We start from the raw sequence: 23,491 nt of genomic DNA, 5'->3' as shown, positions 1-23,491 counted from the left end.
TTGGTCTGCTCGTCTTTGTCTTCCGTCGGGGCATGGGCACAAATAAGGCTGATGTTGAAGAATTTGGCTTTTATGCGGATTGTGGCTAGCCTCTTATCCACCGGAGTAAAGCTGGAGAAAAGGTGTTTCAGTCTCCGACTTACCACAAATCCACAGCCAAATTCATGCCTCGTGTTATGGCAGCTTTAGTATAGTTCGTCACCGTTTGGTATTGTAGTGACGCCATTCCCAGTCCGTCGCACTTCCTGTAAGGCGGTAATATCTGCCTTGTACTTCTCTAATACATCCGCCAGCGCGTATACTGCACATTCTCTATAAAGAGTGCGGACATTCCAGGTGCAGATCCGCAAATCATGTTCCTTTTTTCGTCTGCGTGGGTCCGTTTCTACTCTTCCTTTGTTTCTCATAGTAGTTTTCCGGGGGTGGGTTACAGGCCCAGCCCCCCAACCGCATGGGTTTTGTGGCATTACACATGTATCCCTCGTTGTGGCGAGCCGCTTGCTCCAAGATCCGACGCTCGCCTCCAGCCGCCCCTAACCTGGGAACAGACGCTGATGTTGGCCATTGGTTATTTGAAGGCGCCAATAACTCGCCTCGTCATCTCGAGTATCATTGGCACTCAGTATTTAATTAAGAGCCGGTGCCACCTGACTCCTCACTGAGACTCTACTCTCGAAAATCGCTGACTGCCCGCGGCCGCATTTGCAGCTACTCCGCATAAAAACGGAGCTTTCGACCATCTGCAACCTGAGAATGCGCCCGACACCACACAAGTCGGAGCTCAAAGTTCCAGTGGTGCTCATAGTTATCCCATTTCAGCCGGGCTTATAATAATTTACATTACTAAAATTCGATTGCAGGACATTGTCCGGCTATAAACCATTTTGTGCAATGCTTTTATTCAAATAGCAAGTAAATCTTAAATTTGATGTTTGTATTGGGTTGCCCAAAAAGTAATTGCGGATTTTTTAAAAGAAAGTAAATGCATTTTTAATAGAACTTAGAATGAACTTTAATCAAATATACTTTTTTTACACTTTTTTTCTAAAGCAAGCAAAAAGTAACAGCTGATAACTGACAGAAGAAAGAATGCAATTACAGAGTCACAAGCTGTGAAAAAATTTGTCAACGCCGACTATATGAAAAATCCGCAATTACTTTTTGGGCAATAGTATGATCTTTATTGCAATTCTGATTTATTATTCAACAAAGTTGATTACAAAGTTTAAGATCAGTCAGGGTCTCTTGAATACTGTGGTACTCAGTGAAGAATTCATGCAACACATTCTTCCCCCACGAACTGTAATCCAGTACACAATCTATTAGAGCGTCTAGAGTACTAACTTAGACTTTGTTTACCAAGTTAAATTTAGAATAAAAGTTTTGTTAATTGTTCTATTAAAAATTCACTATTTTTCCAGTGTGCAAGTAGCCTCATAAATCATTTGATATTAGAAAGAAATAACATCAAAATATCCAAATAATGAAGAAAGCCAAAAACAGCGTAGCAAACAAACAATAAAAAATCATTTGCCAAACCAAAAAAGGAAGAGGGAATTATAATTTATTCCTTTCGAATGAAGTTCACCCACAACAAAATAAAAGAGTTACACTCATAATAATAACAACACAAAAAGAAGAAAAATAAAGAAATAGTGAAAACAACAACAATTTCTATATTAACTACCACCACCCCAAAAGAAGACTTTTCTGCTTCTTTGGGAAAAGCCCTCTTGTCAGATGGTGGGGATGATGTGGATGGCAATGACTTTCTATGGCAAATACCTGAGAGGGCGTTGAGGCTTTCGATGATGAACCATTTGCATTGGCATTCGTTTCGCTTACACTTTCTTCTGTTGTGGCAGGACTCGTTAGTTGAGCAGGCTTTGGTTTTGTTTCGAAGAAATTTGTTTTAGTTTTTGTTCGTTTCGTAGGTTTTTATTTTCATTAATTATTCAAGACATCCAAAAAATATGGTTATAGGCAGCATGAATAAGAGAGAAAAAGGAGTAGAGAACGAGCACAACAATGAGTTTAGGCCAAAGACTACAAGAAAATATGGTAGTTGTAAGAAAACAAATTTATGAATCCTTTGTATACGACGATATCAATGTGGGTAAGAAGCAATCTACATTCTTGTGTCTCATTTGTATAAAGGTCAAATCAGGTATTGAAGTGTGGCAGTGAGGAAACCACCTTTGGAAACATTCGTTAAATTTAGCAATGAGCAAATTGTGCTCGTTACACAAGCTTCCATTTCACTGCTTTTCGGTTTAGTTCAAGGTAAAAACGATATCTGATTGTTTATTTTTTCCCTTTGGTAAGGATATTTATGACAGTTTTTTAAATGATTGGCCCAACATTTGCATACAGAAGTGTAAGGATTTGCTCTTAGCCAAACACTTTAACCGACATCCCTGAAAACACAGATGAGAAAACTTACTAAGATGCGAAGAAAATACCAGGGTTTGGTGAATGCCAAAATGTAAAACGGTATGAATTTCTAATGCCATCATACTAAAGTGTGGAATTCAAACTAATTGATTACTAAATTAGTACTCTTTAAACAAAATGGTAGCATTAAAGATACATATGTACAGAAAGAAAGCTACTGCTTAAGAAGAGCTAATGGTAATTCTTTCAAAGTTGTTTCTTCCGCAAAAATACAGTAGTAATACAGCACAAATACAAGTGAATATACAAGTAATTGATTGTAATAAATTGAGCTATCTTCCAAATCTACAACTAACAAAAGTCAAATGAATCTGCAGCGGAAACTAAATACCATATACCAAGATTTCTGAGGATCTGAGATGTTTTAGATTGGCAGGGATATTATGTCACTCATTTCAAAAAACTTAAGAGAGCTAATGGTAATTCTTTCAAAATTGTTTCTTCCGCAAAAATACAGTAGTAATTCAGCACAACTACAAGTAAAGTATAAAATTCAAACTAATTGATTACTAAATTGGTCCTCTTTAAACAAAATGGCAGCATTAGAGATACCTATGTACATAAAGAGAGCTACTACTTAAGAAGAGCTAATGGTAATTCTTTCAAAGTTGTTTTTTCCGCAAAAATACAGTAGTAATACAGCACAGATACAAGTGAAGAGACAAGCAATTGATTGTAATAAATTGAGATATCATCTACAACTAACAAAAGTCAAATGAATCTGTAGCGGAAAATAAATACCATATACCAAGATTTCTGAGGATCTGAGATGTTTTAGATTGACAGGGATATTATGCCACTCATTTCAAAAAACTTAAGAGCTAATGGTAATTCTTTCAAAGTAGTTTCTTCCGCAAAAATACAGTAGTAATACAGCACATATACAAGTGAATGTACAAGTCATTGATTGTAATAAATTGAGATATCTTCAACAACTAAGAAAAGTCAAATGAATCTGCAGCGGAAAATAAATACCATATACCAAGGTTTTTGAGGATCTGAGATGTTTTAGATTGTCAGGAATATTATGCCACTGATTTGAATATTGCTTAAAATACAATTACTCACGAAAGCGCGACTCTACAAAAACAACTAGAACATAATCCTCAATAATTGGCATCTTATATACACTTGGACAATTGTTTTCGTTGTTATTCCACACTAGTGACAGACCAAAGCTTCCCATGGCAGCCGGTTGTACGCACCGGATTGAACTCCTCATCAGCAGGGTCTGCCGCCTCAGTGTACGTGTTCGTCTTTTTTCGGAATGGGAGAGGCACATCCCTGAGTGCCTTCTTCGCAAGCTTCTGGTCCGTGCCGGTATTGAAAAGAACCCCGGACCCTGGTTCGGTTCGGTTTGCCACAACCGCCTCCATCATCGGTCGGTGTCGGTGAGGTGTAACCGGTTCATGGAGTGGGTACATTTCCGTTTTTGCTCTGGCCTCACTTCACTACGGAAGTATAGTCATGCTGAATATGTTGCAAGGTGATGTGCGTCACCTTCTGCGTCCTCGTCGTCGGATTATATGACCCCCCTGACCTATCCCGTGCGGCAATATACGCAACGACAGCATCTCACCCCCAGTATTGCCGGGCCAGTGCCGCGAAATGTATAATTTTTGCAACTTAACTTCAACGGTCTCCATTGCAAGATCGATGATATGGTAGATTTTACGAGTCCGAAAAGCATATTGGTCGCAGCGATCCAGGAGACAAAGCTGACCAACACCTGCAGCTTGCACAGTTATCACGGATACAATGTGTTACGTAAGGATCGCTTAAAGAATGGAGGAGGGGGATTGGCTTCCGTGATACACCATTCCGTGCAATATAGACCCATCTCGCCTGCGCCTGGCGCTACATGAAGTGCATGGGGATAGCAGTCAGGTCCGGTACAACCGAGATAGAGCTATGCAACGTGTACATACCGCCGATTGGTAGCTGTGTCCCAATTAATGGCCAAGTTTACAACCCTGACATAAGTGGGTAACTATCTGGCCATAATCGTCGGTTTCTAGGGGACTTTAATGCGCATCACGCTTCATGGCATTCTGCCCAAGGTAACGACCAGCTCCACGTTTTGCACGGTGAATGAGGATGTCCCCACTATGATTACGAGAAGGTGCAGCAGCTCGCCAGACATTTCCATTGCATCCCCTGACATATTCTTGCAAGAAGTCATCTCTTTGGGGTCAGACCACCTCCCCATAATTCTCACCATGGACCGACCACCCGACTTCATAACCACTGAGCGCCGAACGTTTATCAATCAGAAGAAAGCCGATTGGGCTGGCTTCAGAGAGTATACCAATTGCCGCTTCAGTGAACTGCCACCCCCTTCGGATGTGCTAGTTACCTGGAGGAATCATACGAGACATCATTAACACAGCAGCCGCTTGCTTTATACCAGCCTGTCGAATACCCCAAGAGCGGCCCAATTTCCCGGCGCAGGCAGTGGAATTCGCAGATGAGCGTGATGGGATTCGCTACTACCGTGTCTGCATGAATGTTGTCTAGATCTGCTGGATATTCCGCTTGATCTAAAGGTTCTCTCTTGTAACGCTGAACCTCACGCTTTAGATCCTGTAGATCTGCCTTAAGGCATCTGGGCGGTGGATATCTATCCACAAGATGATGATTTGGATGGTCTCTGCGATAACAGCCCAAAAGGTATTACTTAGGCAGCATGTAGTTATGTCTTCGTACTGGTAGGATCTTTGACTCCTGATGGAGGTGGTTCACATGAGAACTGAGGAGACAGCCCGTCGCAGTTCGGAGTGCGGTATTCTGACAGATCTGAATATTATTCCACTGCGTGTCACAAAGTTGACGAGACCACACTGGCGATGCTTAACTTACCACAGACCGGCCAATTGCTTTGTACGTGGTCAACAAGGTTTCTTTGTCTGCACCTCAAGTGCTGCCAGCAAGTGACTTGAGGACCTTGTTTCTACTTTTGACTTTATCGCAAATTGCCATGTATTTTGGGACACTTGATGGTCGGAATCATTTCTTCATCTACCATCACAGTCAGCACAGTATTCACCTCACTCGTATTTGAAGTGAACAATGTGGCTGAAGATTTGGTGGCAGATATCTTCAGATTTCTTACAGCGAAATATGAGGCAAGTCCGTTGAGGTAGACGTTCAAACTTTCGCAGATATCAACAATGGGTGGGGGGGCCTGATGCCATGATCGTACAATCGTCCGAATATGATACGATCTCTATGCCGTCTGGAGGGGTGGAATGGAGGATAGGTAGAGGTTGAACAGTGCCGGATATATCACCCTACCAGCGTTTCAAGGTTGGCTGGAGGGATGTGTTGGCGATGTCCTCAAATAATTTGCCATGGCTGACCGTGTCGAATGCCTTCGATAGGTCCAGTTTGTATTAGAGAGAGCGAAAAGAATTGATTTTCCTTTCCATTTATCTTATCTCTGTGTCTTTCAAACTGCAAGTTGATTACGACTCGTTTTAGAAGTGGCAAGAAACGACACACGAATTATACAACTAGGGGAAGGTATAGCTTGCTGGATAAGCGATTTGCAATGGGGACACCTCAAGTAAAGAATATCATATGACTCGAAATCATCGATCGAAAAATCGATACAAATCCATGTCAACAAATCTTATAGGAGGTAGCTCAAAAAAAAAGCAGAAAATGAAAACGATTCGAGGTCAAGTCCTACATCATAATGCGTTAGCAATAAACTTTATTTGGGTTACAAATAGCTCTTAAAATATTTTCACGTTCATTTAACAAAAATAATTCTTTTTCAATCATATCAGATTTAAATATTTAATTCCATCCATTATTAGTCGTGTGATTAGTTTACCATCAACCCACTCTGTTATTTGTATATTTCATCAAAGGTATTAAACTTTCAGTTAGTGTACAAAATGGTGTTTCCAAGGAGGGGGGAAAAAACTGAACGATTTTCAACTTACTTTTTGACCTACCTCTTTTTGGGGACTGGAACTTCTTCGATATTGAGGCTGAGGTGGTTGTTGTGCTTGTGATTGCCTTTGTTGTTGCTGCTGCTGTTGTTGTTGCTGTTGATACTGTTGCTGTTGTTGTTCGTACAACTGTTGTTGCTGTTGCTGCTGCTGTTGTTCATAAGCATCCTCATATGTATCATCCTCAACGGCAACGCCACCTCCTCCACCGCCCCCACTGCCAGAGCGTAGAGCCTCATCCACCTCCTCCTGTGTAACTTCAATATTATCTAATTTTTTAAGATTTGGCAAAGCACGCAAAACAACGGCACGGTATCTAAAAAAAAGCGAAAGGAAAAACAGAACATTTACAATCATACTCGTATTAGATTTGTTTCTCTTTTCAGAACTTACCCTGGTCCAACACGATCACAGCATGGATTCTCCTCCAACCACAAATATTTCAAGTTGGGCAGATTTTGCAGATAGGCAATTTCATTTAGGTCCTGTATATTATTCTTACGTAAATATAATTCCTGTAATTTCAGGCAGTCTTCGAATGGCTGTAGGGTACTGATTTTGTTGACACTGCAAGAGATCGAAAGGAAGGAAAGGCATGAGAGAGAGAGAGAGAGAGTCACAAAGAGTAGACAAAGAAAACTTAAGTTTGGAAAAATGCATTGTAGACGATTATGATAACAAAGCTGGGAAAGAAAATGAATGCGACACCATCATCAGCTGCAGCAATCAAATGGAACAAAGAAGATAATGAAGCCATACAGGCAGACAGCTCTGCCAGACAGACACAAAACAACAAAGAGCAAGTGAACGTAGAGAAACTGGTGGCACTTATTCTGGTATTTGCCTCCATCAATTGTTTAAATTGGGGTCAACAATCTGCGATAGTGCGAAGAGTAAAAAAATAAACAAGGAAGCAAAATTAATCGCTAACAATGATCGAACTGATAGAAGAAAACTTGGCGTACGCATTTTGGGTATTAGGGTATATCGAGAATAACATATCCTTGTTAAACTATTTCCACAAAATATAAGAGATCACAGCATTTACCAAGAAGACACGGAAGCTATTTCTAAGAACTCTCAAGTTTTGCATTTTTGAGAATCGTTATTTCCAGTATGAACAGAAAATATACATACAAAAGAGAAAGGGTCTACCAATGGGATCAGCAGACTCGCAAATAATGGCTGTTATTGTTATGGAGCAATAACTAATTGATTTCGTAAACAACTTGACTACTAAGCCTAAAACACTTTTGAAATACATTAAAGATTTATTTACCATTATTCCTAAAAGTGCAACAACGAACATGCCACACGCTCTTAACAACCTACATAGAAATATAAAATTAACCATGAACAAGTAAAAAGGCGAAAACCACCTTTCGTCAAAATCCGGTATGGGCGCAAGACCTTAAATCGAGAGATCGGTCTTTATGGCAGCTATATCCAAATCTGGACCGATCTGGGCCAAATTGAAGAAGGATGTCGAAGGTCCTAGCACAACTTACTGTCCCGAATTTCAGCAAAACCGGATAATAAATGTGGCTTTTATGGGGCCAAAACCTTGAATCGAGAGATAGGTCTATATGGCAGCTCTATCCAAATCTGGACAGATCTAGGCGAAATTGAAGAAAAATGTCGGAGGGCCTAACACAACTCACTGTCCGGAATTACGGCGAAATCGGACAATAAATGCGCCTTTTATGGGCCCAAAACCTTAAATCGAGAGATCGGTCTATATGGCAGCTATGTCCAAATCTGAACCGATCTAGGCCAAATTGAAGAAGAATGTCGAAGAGCCTAACATAACTCATTGTCCCAAATCTCAACAAAATCGGATAATAAATGTGACTTTTATGGGCCTAAGACCTTAAATCGCCGGATCGGTCTATATAACAGCTATGTCCAAATCTGGACCGATCTGAGCCAAATTGCAGAAGAATGTCGAAGTTCCTAACACAACTAACTGTCCCACATTTTGGCGTCGTCGGACAATAATTGCGCCTTTTATGGGGTCAAAACCTTGAATCGAGAGATAGGTTTATATTGCAACTATGTCCAAATCTAAGAGCCTAACATAACTCACTGTCCCAAATCTCAGCAAAATCGGATTATAAATGTGGCTTTTAAGAACGTCGAAGGTCCTAACACAACTCACTGGCTCAAATTTCGGCGAAATCGGTCAACAAATGCGCCTGTTTTGGGGCCAAAACCTTGAATCGAGAGATCGGTCTATATTGCAGCTATGTCCAAATCTGGACCGATATGGGCCAGATTGAAGAAAAATGTCAAAGATCAATTGCAATTCCGAATGACCTTTATCAACAACAAATGCAATTCCTACCTGGACCTGGACTTGGCTAGATCGAATTCTGTACGGTTGGCTTCAACCTAGATGACCAGGTGGGCTTTGGGGTGTATTCTAAAGATCTAGAACTGGTCATATCGAATAGGTGCTTCTATCAACATGTAAGCTAAGTTTTCAGGATCAGGCCCGAAGGGCAACGAATGATAGATGAGCATAAAAAGGGGGCTGTGAGCATTCCAAAACTATGGGGCCTAAAATCTAGACTTGAAGAGGTCTACCGCTTTGCTGTCACTGACTAGAACAGACGTCTTAGGCATTGCTTCCATCATGACAGGTCATTGTCTAATCGGAAAACATGCTGACAAACTGAAGGTTGCCAGCAACGACTTTTGCAGAAGCTGTGAGGACATCGAAGAAGGAGAGACTATAGAACATCTCACTGACGTTCAAAAGCAGTTCCACTTTAGATTCTCATTTCTTTGAGAACCTGTCGGATTTAGTGGATGTAAACATTCGCAACTTATTGGGCTTTTTAAAGCGATCTGGATGGTTTAACGGTAGGAACTAGAAGGCATCTTCCTACTTCTGTTACTGTGGTACCGCAATGGACGAAAATGTCTGGGTCTGACAGCAGACTGCCACTTCAACCTAACCTAACCTAATCTATTACCAAAACTTGAAAAGTGAAAGAGAACTGAACAAAATAAATTGGTTTTTATCCATTTTTGATTTTTAATGTTCGGAAGAAATGCAAAAAGTAAAACAACCACTCGGTTTTGCTTTTCTCAGTATTTATATTCAGCTCTTTAAAACGAACTGATGATGCCATAGAAATCTTAAAAGCTTTCCAAATTGCTGTTACTTTTCTTGCAAACATCCACTCGTGAACTCGATAGCAAATCACATAACAATGTCAAAATCATTTCTCTACTATACAATTTGACAGTTTTCTTTTGACCAACACTGTATGGTGCTAAAAATTTTGAAACAATGCTAATCAGATAAATATTTAAAAGAGTATGAACAAGTAAGAGCGTGCCACGTTCAGACGGGCCGAATCTTATATACCCTCCACCATGGATCGCATCTGTCGAGTTCTTGGTGCAGTATCTCTTTTTAGGCAAACAAAGAATAATGAATAAGGACGGAGTAGGAGGAGGAGCTATATCAAGTTATAGTCCGGTTCGGGGCTCAAGAAGCAAAATCGGTAGATCGGTTTATATGGGAGCTGTATCAAGCTATCAAGCCGTTGTACACAATTTGTACTAAATCGGATGAGAATTGCGCTCTCTAGAGGCTCAAGAAGTCAAGATCCCAGATCAGTTTGTATGGCAGCTGTATCAGGTTATGTACCGATTTGCGCCATACTTAGCACAGTTGTGGGAAGTCATATCAAAACACCTCATGCTAAATTTCAGCCAATTTGGGTGAGAACTGAGCCCTCAAGAAGTCAAGATCCAAGATAGGTTTATATGGCACCTATACCAGGTTATGGACCGATTTGGACAATAATTCACACAAATGTTGGATGTGATACCAAAACATCACGCGCAAAATTACAGCCAAATCTGATAAGAATTACCCCTTCAAAAAGCTCAAGAAGTCAAGACCCAAGATCGGTTTATATGGCAGCTATATCAGGTTATGAACCGGTTTGAACCATACTTCGCACAGTTGTTGAAAGTGATATTAAAACATTATGTGCAAAATTTCAGTCAAATCGGACGAGAATTGCGCCCTCTAGAGGCTCAAGAAGTCAAGAGCTAAGATCGGTTCTATCTAAACATGGACCGATTTGGCCCATTTACAATACCAACCGACGTAAACTAATAAGAAGTATATGTGCAAATTTCAAGCGGCTAGCTTTACTCCTTCAAAAGTTAGCGTGCTTTGGACAGACAGACGAACGGACAGACAGACGGACGGACGAACGGACGGAAGGACGAACGGACGGACGGACGAACGAACGGACGGACGGACGGACGGACGAACGGACGGACAGACGAACGGACAGACGGACATGACTAGTTGGACTTAAAATGTAACGACGATCAAGATCATATATTGGGTTGCCCAAAAAGTAATTGCGGATTTTTTAAAAGAAGGTAAATGCATTTTTAATAAAACTTAGAATGAACTTTAATCAAATATACTTTTTTACACTTTTTTTCTAAAGCAAGCTAAAAGTAACAGCTGATAACTATCAGAAGAAAGAATGCAATTACAGAGTCACAAGCTGTGAAAAAATTTGTCAACGCCGACTATATGAAAAATCCGCAATTACTTTTTGGGCAACCCAATATATTACTTTATGTGTTCTTAGTCGCATATTTCGGTGTGTTACAAACAGAATGACGAAATTAGTATACCCCCATCCTATGATGAAGGGTATAAAAACCAAAAACCTGCTGCAAAATAGGGAAGTAAATGAGCATAAAACTCTTCGTACAACTTAAACACAGAATAGTGAAAAGAAGGCATAGCCCAGAGCAGTTGGTTATTTAAAGAAACACCCAAAAAACAACATCGCAGCGCCCCAAACTAGAAATGGTTTGGGTGGAAGGAAGAATAAAGAAAGTGCAGGGGCAACGACGGACTAGCAAAATAATTTTCACTTTTCTTTAATGGTGTCGAACGAATTAAATTGTTTTCGTTTTCATTTTATGGCCCTCATTGTTTTTCTTCTTGTTACAGCAACATAAACAAATGCAGGCTAATAAAATCATTTGTGTAAAAAAAAGGTAAACAAACCAAGGGAAGAGCTGGGGCAACAAACCATGCCTAATAAAATATTCCAAAAAATGGGCCTCATCATCTCTACCTGTCTGTTGGCAAATGTTGGTTGCCTCTACAACTTTCTCATGTAAAGAGAAGCAAATAACAGCGCATTAATAAACAATTAAGCGAGCCCATAAAAATAGACATTGATCCAATTCCAAGACGTTGTTCATGGAGAAACCACTGTTCGCTTCAGCTCTATGAAACGCTTTTTTCTCATTTAATAGGCCGTCCTGTCTGTCTGATGTGTGTCATCTCAACTAAATTTAGCTAAAGACTTAAGATAAACAAACAGACCATCGCACAAACATAGAGTGAGCGAGTAAAAAAAGAGAGCGCCTTACGTTTAAAAAAAATGCGATGATTAAATATGCCCATAGAAGTTCAATGACATGCTGGCTCCACAATAAACCACATGCCATAGACATAGCTAGCCACAATGGCTGCCTCCGGCATTCGATAGGCAACCGTGTCATTCACGTTTTCCTATTTTTGCATTGGATCATCAAGACAAGCACCACACCACCAATTGACTGACTGACTGACAGCGGCGCTGTATACTCTACACTCGCCTTTGGCGGAAGATGATGAAAAGAAGATATGAGCGCTACTACTGTGTCGTAGAGTAGTGGAGGAAGACACCATACTTCAATGTACATTTGGGGCTAGAGCTAGCTGGTCGTTGAGTAACAACGGCGACGACCTTGGCCATAAAAATTGTAAATTGTTTGTTCCAGTAACAGAAAATGAGCACTTGAAACAACACCACCGATAGCGATTTACACATCCATCCAACTCAACCATATTTGTATATTAAGCAGTGAAAAGCAAAATGGCACAACTAGGAAAGAAATGACGATTTAATGAAAATGCATTAGCCAAATATTAAGTCTATGCATTATTTTTTCTTCAAAAGGAGTAGAGCTTATAATTTACCGAAAACATTTAAAGATTGATAAAAAAATATTTTTCCTTCTAAATTCACGATCAATTAGATTTACTCCCATACACACTCAACAAAAAAAACATCGCAAAAACATACTCAATCAAAAAATTTATTGAAAATAAAATCGTTTTCAATTAAAAATTTGATGAATTCAATCATTTTTATACCCACCACCATAGGATGGCGGTATACTAATCTAGTCATCCCGTTTGTAACACATCGAAATATCCCCATGGAGTATATATATTTGGCACAGATACGGCTTTTTGATGCACGTTGGTTAAATTCTTGAACGGGCAAAATCGCACCATATTTGGATGTAGCTGCTATGTAGACAGATCTGCCGATAAAGGGTCTAATGTCCATAAATACCTTATTTTTTATCTGATTTCGCTGAAATTTGAAACAGTGAGTAGTTTAAGGCTTCCCGACATCTGACGCAAATATGGTTCAGATCGGACTTTATTTTTATATAGCTGCCATATATACCGATCTGCCGATAAAGGGTCTGAAGCCCTTAAGAGGTTTATTTATTACCCGATTTCGCTGAAATTTTAAACAGTGGGATATTTCCATATCCCATATCCATATTTAGGTCAGATGTCGGGAGGCTCAAAACTCCCGACATCTGACCTAAATATGGATCAATCGTACTCTATTTAGATAAAGCTGACATATAGACCGATCTGCCGATAAGGGTCTAAAGCCCATACATTTTAAACAGTGAGTAGTTTTACACCTATGAACATAGGGCCCTAATATGGTTCAGATCGGACTATATTTGGATTTCGCTGCCATATAGACCGATCTCCCGATAAAGGGACTGAAGCCCATAAAAGCTTTATTTTTTAACCGTTTTCGCTGAAATTTGAAACAGTGAGTAGCTTTACACTTCCCAACATTCGACTCAAATATGGTTCCGATCGGACTGTATTTAGATATAGCTTCCATATAGACCGATATGCCGGTTAAGGGTCTGAAGCTCATAAAAGTTTTATTTATCAACCGATTTTGTTGAAATTTCAACTACAAAATTCACCAGTGACTTATAAAGGGTGATTTTTTTGAGGTTAGGATTTTCATGCATTAGTATTTGACAGATCACGTGGGATTTCAGACATGGTGTCAAAGAGAAAGATGCTCAGTATGCTTTGACATTTCATCATGAATAGACTTACTAACGAGCAACGCTTGCAAATCATTGAATTTTATTACCAAAATCAGTGTTCGGTTCGAAATGTGTTCAAATTTTGACAAATTTTGTTCAGCGATGAGGCTCATTTCTGGTTGAATGGCTACGTAAATAAGCAAAATTGCCGCATTTGGAGTGAAGAGCAACCAGAAGCCGTTCAAGAACTGCCCATGCATCCCGAAAAATGCACTGTTTGGTGTGGTTTGTACGCTGGTGGAATCATTGGACCGTATTTTTTCAAAGATGCTGTTGGACGCAACGTTACGGTGAATGAACCGAACACTGATTTTGGTAATAAAATTCAATGATTTGCAAGCGTTGCTCGTTAGTAAGTCTATTCATGATGAAATGTCAAAGCATACTGAGCATCTTTCTCTTTGACACCATGTCTGAAATCCCACGTGATCTGTCAAATACTAATGCATGAAAATCCTAACCTCAAAAAAATCACCCTTTATTTATAAGGCCACTCAATGTCCGTGCCGAATTCGGGTGCATAAATTATCCAATTACCACCGGATTGTGCCGTGTCCGTGTGTCTGTCTTTAAGTATAGAGATATTGAGCTGAAATTTTGCACAGATTCTTTTTTTGTTCATAAGCAAATTAAATTCGAAGATGGCCTATATCCGACTATATCTTGATATAGCCCCCATATAGACCGATTCGCCGATTTAGGTTCTTTGGCATATAAAAGCCACATTTATTATCCGATTTTGCTGAAATTTGGGACAGTGAGTTGGGTTAAGTCCTTCGATATCCTTCTTCAATTTGGCTCAGATCAGCCCAGATTTCGATATAGCTGCCATATAGACCGATCCGCCGATTTGAGGTTTTGGGGCTATAAAAGGCGCAATTATTGTCCGATATCGCCGAAATTTGAGAGTTTAGTTAAGCCCCTCGACATACTTCTGCAATATGGCTCTGATCGGTCCAGATTTGGATATAACTGCCATATAAACCGATCTCTGGATTTAAGGTTTTGGGCCCTTAAAAGGCGCATTTATTGTCCGACGTTGCCGAAATTTGGGACAGTGAGTTGTGATAGGCCCTTCAACTTCCTTCTTTAATGTGGCCCAGATCGGTCCAGATTTGAATATAACTGCCGTATAGACCGATCTCTCGATTTGATGTTTTAAACCCATAAAAGATGAATTTATTAACCGATTTTGCTCAAATTGGGCGCAATGAGCTGCGTGAGGACCATAGACATTCGTATCGAGTATGTTCAAGATCGGGCTATATTTGGATATATCCGCCATTTGTACCACTTCCCCATAAAAGGCGCATTTATTGTCCGATTTTGAAAAAATTTGGAACAGTGAGTTGTGTTAGGCCCTTCGACATCTTTCTTCAATTTGGCCCACATCGGTCCAGATTTGGATATAGCTGCCATATAGACTGATCTCTCGATTTGAGGTCTTGGACCATAGACATTCGTATCGAGTATGTTCAAGATCGGGCTATATTTGGATATAGCCGCCATTTGTACCGATTTCCCGATTTAAGTTCTCGGGCACAGTGGGCTGTGTTAAGCTCCTCGACATTTCTTGTTCTATATGCTTCAGATCGGTCTATATTTGGACATAGCTGTCATATAATATACCAATCTACCGATTTAAGTTAAAAGACCCATAAAGATGCATTTTTTAACCGATGAATGTGGTACAGTGAGTTGTGTTAGACCCTTTTTATAGCCTTCTTGATAATGGTGGAGATGGGACTATATTTAGATATAGCTACTATGGATTCATAAATGATGCTTTTTTTACTGTATTATGACGAAAGGTTTTTAATATATATATCTGTGGTGGATGTCCAAAGTTCGGCCCAGCCGAACGTAAAGCCTTTTGACTTGTTTCTATTCAATCGAAAAATGATTTCCCCTACGATATGTAGGGGACTTTTCCACAAATCTATAGCAAATTTCATGGCATCCGGTTCTAAGTACCGGATTGACCCGATTGAGACCTTCGTCGGACATGGTCGTCCGTCTCAACGTACTACAAATCTTTAGGGCAGCCTTCTCGACACTCGACATTTTTTGGAGAAACCTCGCGGGGGTGGATTTTATGTTTATAGGGGTGCCCACGGACCTTTTTCAACAACACACCTCATGTACCTCTGTGTACCAAAGATTATGGAGATTAAATTAATTGAAAATTTCCAAAAATTTCAAACATTTTTTTAATTGGTTCAATTAAAACTTTAATTGAAAATTTCAAAAATTTTTATAATTGGATCAATTACATTTTTATACCCACCACCGAAGGATGGGGGTATATTCATTTTGTCATTCCGTTTGCAACACATCGAAATATCCATTTCCGACCCTATAAAGTATATATATTCTTGATCAGCGTAGAAATCTAAGACGATCTAGCCATGTCCGTCCGTCTATCCGTCTGTCTGTTGAAATCACGCTACAATCTTTAAAAATAGAGATATTGAGCTGAAATTTTGCACAGATTCTTTTTTTGTCCATAAACAGGTTAAGTTCGAAGATGGGCTATATCGGACTATATCATGATATAGCCCCCATATAGACCGATCCGCCGATTTAGGGTCTTAGGCCCATAAAAGCCACATTTATTATCCGATTTTGTTGAAATTTGGGACAGTGAGTTGTGTTAGGCCCTTCAACATACTTTGTCAATTTGGCTCCGATCGGTCCAGATTTGGATATAGCTGCCATATAGACCGATCCTCCGATTTAGTGTCTAAGGCCCATAAAAGCCACATTTATGGTCCGATTTCGCTGAAATTTGGGACAGTGAGTTGTGTTAGGCCCATCGACATCCTTCGTTAAATTGGCCCAGATCGGTTCAGATTTGGATATAGCTGCCATATAGATCGATCCTCCAATTTATGGTGTAAGGCCCATAATAGCCACATTCATTATCCGATTTTGCTGAAATTTTGGGACAGTGAGTTGTGTTAGGCCCTTTGACATCCTTCGTCAATTTGGTCCAGATCGGTTCAAATTTGGATATAGCTGCCATATAGACCGATTTCTTGATTTATGGTTTTGGGCCCATAAAATGCTCATTAACTGCCCGATGTCGCGGAAATTTGGAACAGTGAGTTAAGTTAAGCCCCTTGACATACTTCTGCAATATCGCGCAGATCGGTCCAGATTTGGATATAGCTGCCATATAGACCGATATCTAGGTTTTAGGTTAAGGGGCCATAAAAGACGCATTTATTGTCTGATCTCCCTGAAATTTGAGACAGTGAGTTTGGTTAGGCTCTTCGACGTCCTTCTTCAATTTTGCCCAGATCGGTCCAGATTTGAATATAGCTGCCATATAGACCGATCTCTGGATTTAAGGTTTAGGGCCCATAAAAGATGCATTCATTGTCCGATTTCGCCGAAATTTGGGGCAGTGCTTTGTGTTAAGCTCTTCGACATTTTTCTGCAACTTGGCGGAATCGATCCAGATTTGGATATAGCTGCCATGTAGACCGATATCTCGATTTAAAGTCTTGGCCCCATAAAAGGCGCATTTATAATCCGATTTCACTGAAATTTGACACAGTGACTTATGTGCGGCTTTTCGACATCCGTGTCGTATATAGTTCAGATCGGTATGAGGTATATGAGTATAAGGTATGAAATTTTCACCGAATTTTAATGAAAGGTGGTTTACATATATATCCGAGGTGGTGGGTATCCAAAGTTCGGCCCGGCCGCCTTTTTACTTGTTTTATTATCTATTTTAATTTGACCAATAAAAAAATTCATTGAAAATTTTCAAAATAACAATAATTTCTTTAATCTTTAATCGGAAAGTATTTTCAATTACTTGCTCAAAAATTGTGATTGAAACAGATTTTTATTTTTTTTCCGTGCACGGAAAAAATAAAAAATTTATGATTGACAGTAATAAACGAAAATTTGCATTGAACATGACAATACGGAGTGGCAGGGAAACCTCTCTCATATTAATGAGTGCAAGTTTATAGCCAAGTCTGAACTGCATATCTTTTCAAAGAGAAGTTTTGGAAGACTGAAGAGTCATTCATTTAGACATGCCAAACTTCCCGCTTCGGTGATTTTCCATTGACCATAATAGGCAAATGTAAAACATAATTAACCCGTTGCAGACTTAAACCTTAGCCAGAATCAAATTAGTACACGCTGCAACTAATGTGAGTAATCTTGAAAGTCTATTCTAGAAACCCAGGATTTGCGGACTTTGTTCCAAATTTCACATTTCCCCTTCAATATCCCATTAAGTAAGAACTTAAATCGGACAGCGCTCATTGATATGAAAGCATATCCGAAATTTGGTGGGTTGTGGCCCTAATTCAAATTATTGCCGTTTTGATTAGTTTTTTTTTACTTAAACTTTAAGTTTTTTCAATCACTTCCCTAATTCATACTTCGTAGAAATATTTTGAACAATTATCTTGAAGTTCACAAAGAAACATAGCACACATCTTTTTCCCCTTTCTTGAATTTGTATATTCAAGTTCAAGTGATGAGTTCAAATTGCGTTCTCAGCGCCTTTGATTTTCACAAAGCACTTTACGAATTCATTTTGTGTTGACTTTTTTTCCTCAGATAAAATCATTCGACGTTTTTTGCAGATGACATCACTGCAATACAAAAAAAAACAGCGTATTCATCATCCATGTCTTCATATAGTATAACAAATTTGTTGTCTTCATAATACGATTAATTGGTAGCAACTGGGCAAAATTGCCTTAAGCCAGATAGAAATACAACAGTATCATATTTTTTTGTTCTTCTAAGATAAGATTTCTCCCATGTTTTTTTTTAAGTAGTTGATGTGTACACTGTAATACCCATTTCGTTCCTTTTTCCTATTGATATTGGTTTTTTAAGCTCTAATTTCCCCAATCGAAAAAAACTATCCAATCACTTGTTTCAGTTTCACCTCAACTATGTGGCTGTCATATTGAGACCTTTTTGTATGCTATGGCAATGACCGACAGACCCAACATTTTTCTATCGAAGATTATTGTGTGAAATATTTTAGTGAAACCCAACAAGTTTTAATGGTAAAGAGTGTTATCCGATACCTTGTTCCGATGCTTTGATGGGAAGAAATTTGTGTATGGGTCTTCTGTTTGTCAAAATAATTTCAAATGCCATCTGACGGAATGTTGCGGAAAGAAAGACAAAAATATGTTTCCAACAGGTGAATTGAAACTGAACTATATTGAAAAGTGCAATAAAGAGTGCCACCGTAACGCAGAGGTTAGCATGTCCGCCTATGACACTGAAAGCCTGGGTTCGACTCCTGGCGAGACCATCAGAAAAAATTTTCAGCGGTGGTTTCCCCTCCCAATGCTGGCAACATTTGTGAGGTACTATGCCATGTAAAACTTCTCTCCAAAAAGGTGTCGCTCTGCGGCATGCCGTTCAGACTCGACTATAAAAATGAGGCCCCTTATCATTGAGCTTAAAACTTGAATCGGACTGCACTCATTGATATGTGAGAAGTTTGCCCCTGTTCCTTAGTGCAATGCTCATGGGCAAAATTTGCATTTGTAACAAAGAGTGCATGGGAGAAAAGTTTTTCTGAGAATGAGGGAGAAGAAGGGTCCTTCTTTTATAAAAACATGTGTCTTAAAGGAAAGTTTTATTGAAATTTTTTCTTTGTAAAAAATTTTAAGATATTTTGTCTTCAAAACCTCTCATCACTATAATTGTCTTTTGACGCTCCGACACCACCACGACTAATGAGAAAAGCAAAACAAACTAATAATGATGTACTAGAAGGGCGGTATGATAACTCTCACCATATTGCGTGCGGTAGTACTTACATTAATAATTAGGCCCAAGTACCCTGGTTAAATTTTTTATACCCACCACCGCAGGAAAGAGGGTATATTCATTTAGTCCTTCCGTTTGTAACTACTCGAAATATTCACCTAGGCCCCATAAAGTATATATATTCTTGATCGTCGTAACATTTTATGTCGATCTAGCCATGTCAGTCCGTCTGACTGTCGAAAGCACGTTAACTTTCGAAGGAGTAAAGCTAGCCACCTGAAATTTTGCACAAATACTTCTGATTATTGTAGGTCGGTTGGGATTGTAAATGGGCCATATCGGTCCATGTTTTGATATAGCTGCCATATAAACCGATCGTGGGTCTTGATTTCTTGAGCCTCTAGAGGGCGCAATTCTTATCCGATTGGAATGAAATTTTGTACGACGGATCCTCTCATGACCGTCAACATACGTGTTTATTATGGTATGAATCGGTCTATAGCCTGATACAGCTCCCATATATATCGATCTCTCTATTCTTATTCGATTTGGGTGACATTATACACAGGTCTCCAACATATAATTTAATTGTGGTCCGAACCGGACCATATCATGATATCGCTCTAACAGCTGAGCAAATCTTTTCTTTTATCCTTTTTTTGCCTAAAAGAGATGTCTGGAAAATAACTCGACAAATGCGATCCATGGTGGAGGGTATAAAATATTCGGCCCGGCCGAAATTAGCACGCTTTTACTTGTTTATACCCACCACCGTAGGATAGGTGGTGGGATATTAGTCACTCCGTTTGCAACACATCGAAATATCAATTTCCGACACTACTAGGTAAATATATTTCGGATCGTCGTAAAATTCTAAGACGATTTAACGATGTCCGTGTGTCAGCCCGTCCGTCTGATGTAATCACTCCACCATCAAAAATTGAGACATTGAGCTGAAATTTGGCAAAGATACGCTTTTTTGATGCACGCTGGTTAAGTTTTTGAACGGGCCAAATCGGACTATATTTGGGTATAGCTGGTATATAGACCAATCTGCCGATAAAGGGTCTAATGCCCATAAATGCTTTACTTTTTATACGAGTTCACTGAAATTTGAAACAGGGAGTAGTTTTAGGCCTTCCAATATTCGACATAAATATGGTTAAGATCGGACTATATTTAGATACAGCGGTCATTAAAACCGATCTGCCGATAAAGGGTCTGAAGCCCATAAAAGCTTAATTTATTACCCGATTTCGCTGAAATTTGAAACAGTTGGCAATTTTAAGCCTCTCGACATCTCACTCAAATATGGTTCAGATCTGATATATTTATAAACAGCTGCCATATAGACCGATCTCTAAATAAAGAGTCTGAAGCCCATAAAAGCCCTATTTATTATCCGATTTCGCTGAAATTCGAAACAGTGGGTGATTTCAAGCCTCCCGACATCTGACCTAAATATGTATCAAATCGGACTATATTAAGATATAGCAGCCATGTAGACAGATCTCCAGATAAAGGGTCTGAAGCCCATAAAGGCTATATTTTTTAACTCATTTCGCTGAAATTGGGAACAGTGGGTAGTTTTACGCCTCCCAACATACGACCCAAATATGGTTCAGATCGGACTATTTTTAGATATAGCTGCCATATAGACCGATCTCCCGATTAAGAGTCTGAAGGCCACAAAATATTTATTTTTTAACAAATTTCCCTGAATTTCAAACAGGTCCGATCTGAACCACATTTCACAGAAATGGGTAGGGGTCTACCAGAATTCAATGGGCCAAGTTTCATTGAAATCGGATGAAACATGAGCAATTTATTGCCTCAAGATTTTAAGTCGGAAAATCGGTCTATTGGATTGCCCAATGCATTTTTAATAAAACTTAGAATTAACTTTAATCAAATATACTTTTTTTACACTTTTTTTCTAAAGCAAGCTAAAAGTAACAGCTGATAACTGACAGAAGAAAGAATGCAATTACAGAGTCACAAGCAGTGAAAAAATTTGTCAACGCCGACTATATGAAAAATCCGCAATTACTTTTTGGGCAACCTATATAGGGCTATATAACTAAAATCCGATTTTATGAGATCAGAAGGTCTGGTTTGTATACAAAATCCTCAAAATTTTTTTGGAAAATGTTTTTATACCCAAGATATCTGCAAAATTATAAATATCCAGCTTTTATGTATCAATGGGTAAATACCCGGGTATTTACCCAATTTACCGGGTAAATACCTTTTGGGTATTTACCCAACGCCCATCTCTAGTCTAGCTCATCATCTTCTTCGCGTTGCAAACAAATGCACAAAAATTAGAAAACCCTGTACCACAGTGATGGTGTCGAGCATAAACCGTTATCTTTACTTTATTTTAATGTTAAAAAAATAAAAAAAAAAAACACATAAATTATCTCATTTTCTTCTTCTTAATCACGCATGCAATCAATCACTAATTATGAGAAAAATAAGCATTAAATGTAGTTTTAGTAAGATATCATGCGAAAAATCTACATCCTCAGAGGCTAATAAATCTTGAATGAAAAATTTAAAAGAAACTGGGTGCGTATGCGAATGTGCGTGTGCGTGTTGCCATAGTGCATACGCCCACAAGCACGCAACTGGAAGTTCAAAAAGCCAAGGGAATATAGCGTAAATCACACACAGAAGTACAACAATATGAATTATTATTATTAATAAATATAAATACTACAACAACAAATATTACCTTAACGCCAACACTTCCACACCACGCATACGTTTTATAATGGAAACATCACTGAGATCACTTCCCCTGTAATGAAAACAAAAAAATAAGGCAATTTTAAAAACGTTTAATAGAATTATAATTAAAATTATTCAATATCCAAACAAATGTCTCTTGGTGTATATGTATGTTTGTTTTTGCTGTATTTCATAATGAATATAAAAACCTGCTCGTGCTAGATACTACAATTGCACATAGTTTAAATTTTTTCCTCTAAACAGTCAGACAAGGTAATAAATTTCTTATAATTGCTGTTTGGTGTTTTGTAAATGTCTTGATTTTCCAAAGTTGGAAAGTTCACATATTCTGTCTCTCTCGTGAATTATGTGAAAATTGTTGTTGCGTATAAAACTTAGCGAGCATGTAATCCAACTTTGGCGTTAGAAATCTTCAAAGTTGATTAATGAAGTGGGCGTACTGAATGAAGTATGCCACCCTATTAGCACGAAGGTTGACATAGCTATATTGTGTTGTTCTGGAGTAGAGTTTTAAGAAAAAAATAAAATAAAAACTTAACGATTTCCGCAAACATTTTTGTTCAAATTGTATTATTTCAAATCAACATTTTTTTATATTTCACAAAAACAAGTAAAAAGGCGTTAAGTTCGGAAGGTCCGAACTTTGGATACCCACCACCTCGGGTATATATGTAAACCATCTTTCGTCTTAATGAAAAAATGCTTAATTTATCCCCAATAGCAGCTTTATCGAAACATGGTCCGATTTGGACCGAATTCGACACGTATATTGAGAGGTCTAATAAGTACAAGTCATTGTTCAATTTTGTAGAACAAAATATTGGTCTTTTTGGTAGCCATATTCAAATATAGACCTATCTGAACCATATACGACATGGATGTCGATAAGCCTAACATAAGTCACTGTCCCATATTTCAGCGAAATCGGATTATGAACGTGTTTTTTATGGGGTCAAGACTTTATATAGAGAGATTGGTCTATATGGGAGCTATATCCAAATCTGAACTGATCTGAGCCAAATTGAAGAGGGCCGTCGAAGGGCCTAACACAACTTACTGTCAGAAATTTCGGCGACATCGGACAATAAATGAGCCTTTTATGGGCCGAAAACCTAAAATCGAGAGATCGGTCTATATGGCAACTATATCCAAATCTAGACTGATCTAGAACAAATTAAAGAAGTATGTCGAAGGGCCCAACACAACTCACTGTCCCAAATGTTGGCAAAATCGGAAAATAAATGAGCCTGTTATGGGCCCAAGACCTTAAATCGAGAGATCGGTGTATATGGCGGCTATATACAAATCTGGACCGATCTATGGCATATTGCAAAAAGATGTCGAGGGGCCAAACT

At 38.9% G+C, this 23,491-nt stretch overlaps 1 protein-coding gene across 14 annotated transcripts in view; it reads right to left on the bottom strand.

Moving 5' to 3' along the window:
• The window catches only part of LOC106087168 (putative uncharacterized protein DDB_G0291608), a 65,940-nt gene that overhangs the window by 20,956 nt on the left and 21,493 nt on the right, over positions 1–23,491 (bottom strand). For 11 of the 14 annotated variants that reach the window (XM_059366007.1, XM_059366210.1, XM_059365985.1 and 8 more), the window contains exons 3-6: positions 22,120–22,185; positions 6,807–6,980; positions 6,405–6,729; positions 1,786–1,884 (exon numbers count right to left, since the gene is read on the bottom strand). In XM_059366007.1, the coding sequence (XP_059221990.1) occupies positions 1,786–1,884; positions 6,405–6,729; positions 6,807–6,980; positions 22,120–22,185 (664 nt within the window). The remainder of the gene's footprint in view (positions 1–1,785; positions 1,885–6,404; positions 6,730–6,806; positions 6,981–22,119; positions 22,186–23,491) is intronic. The other 3 variants (XM_059366261.1, XM_013252116.2, XM_013252125.2) reach the window with 3 other exon arrangements.

This window comes from Stomoxys calcitrans, chromosome 1 (genome assembly GCF_963082655.1).
Source record: "Stomoxys calcitrans chromosome 1, idStoCalc2.1, whole genome shotgun sequence".
NCBI classification, from domain to species: Eukaryota; Metazoa; Arthropoda; class Insecta; order Diptera; family Muscidae; genus Stomoxys; species Stomoxys calcitrans.
Note: the sequence above shows the minus strand (reverse complement) of the source record. Positions and strands in the feature narration are given on the sequence as shown.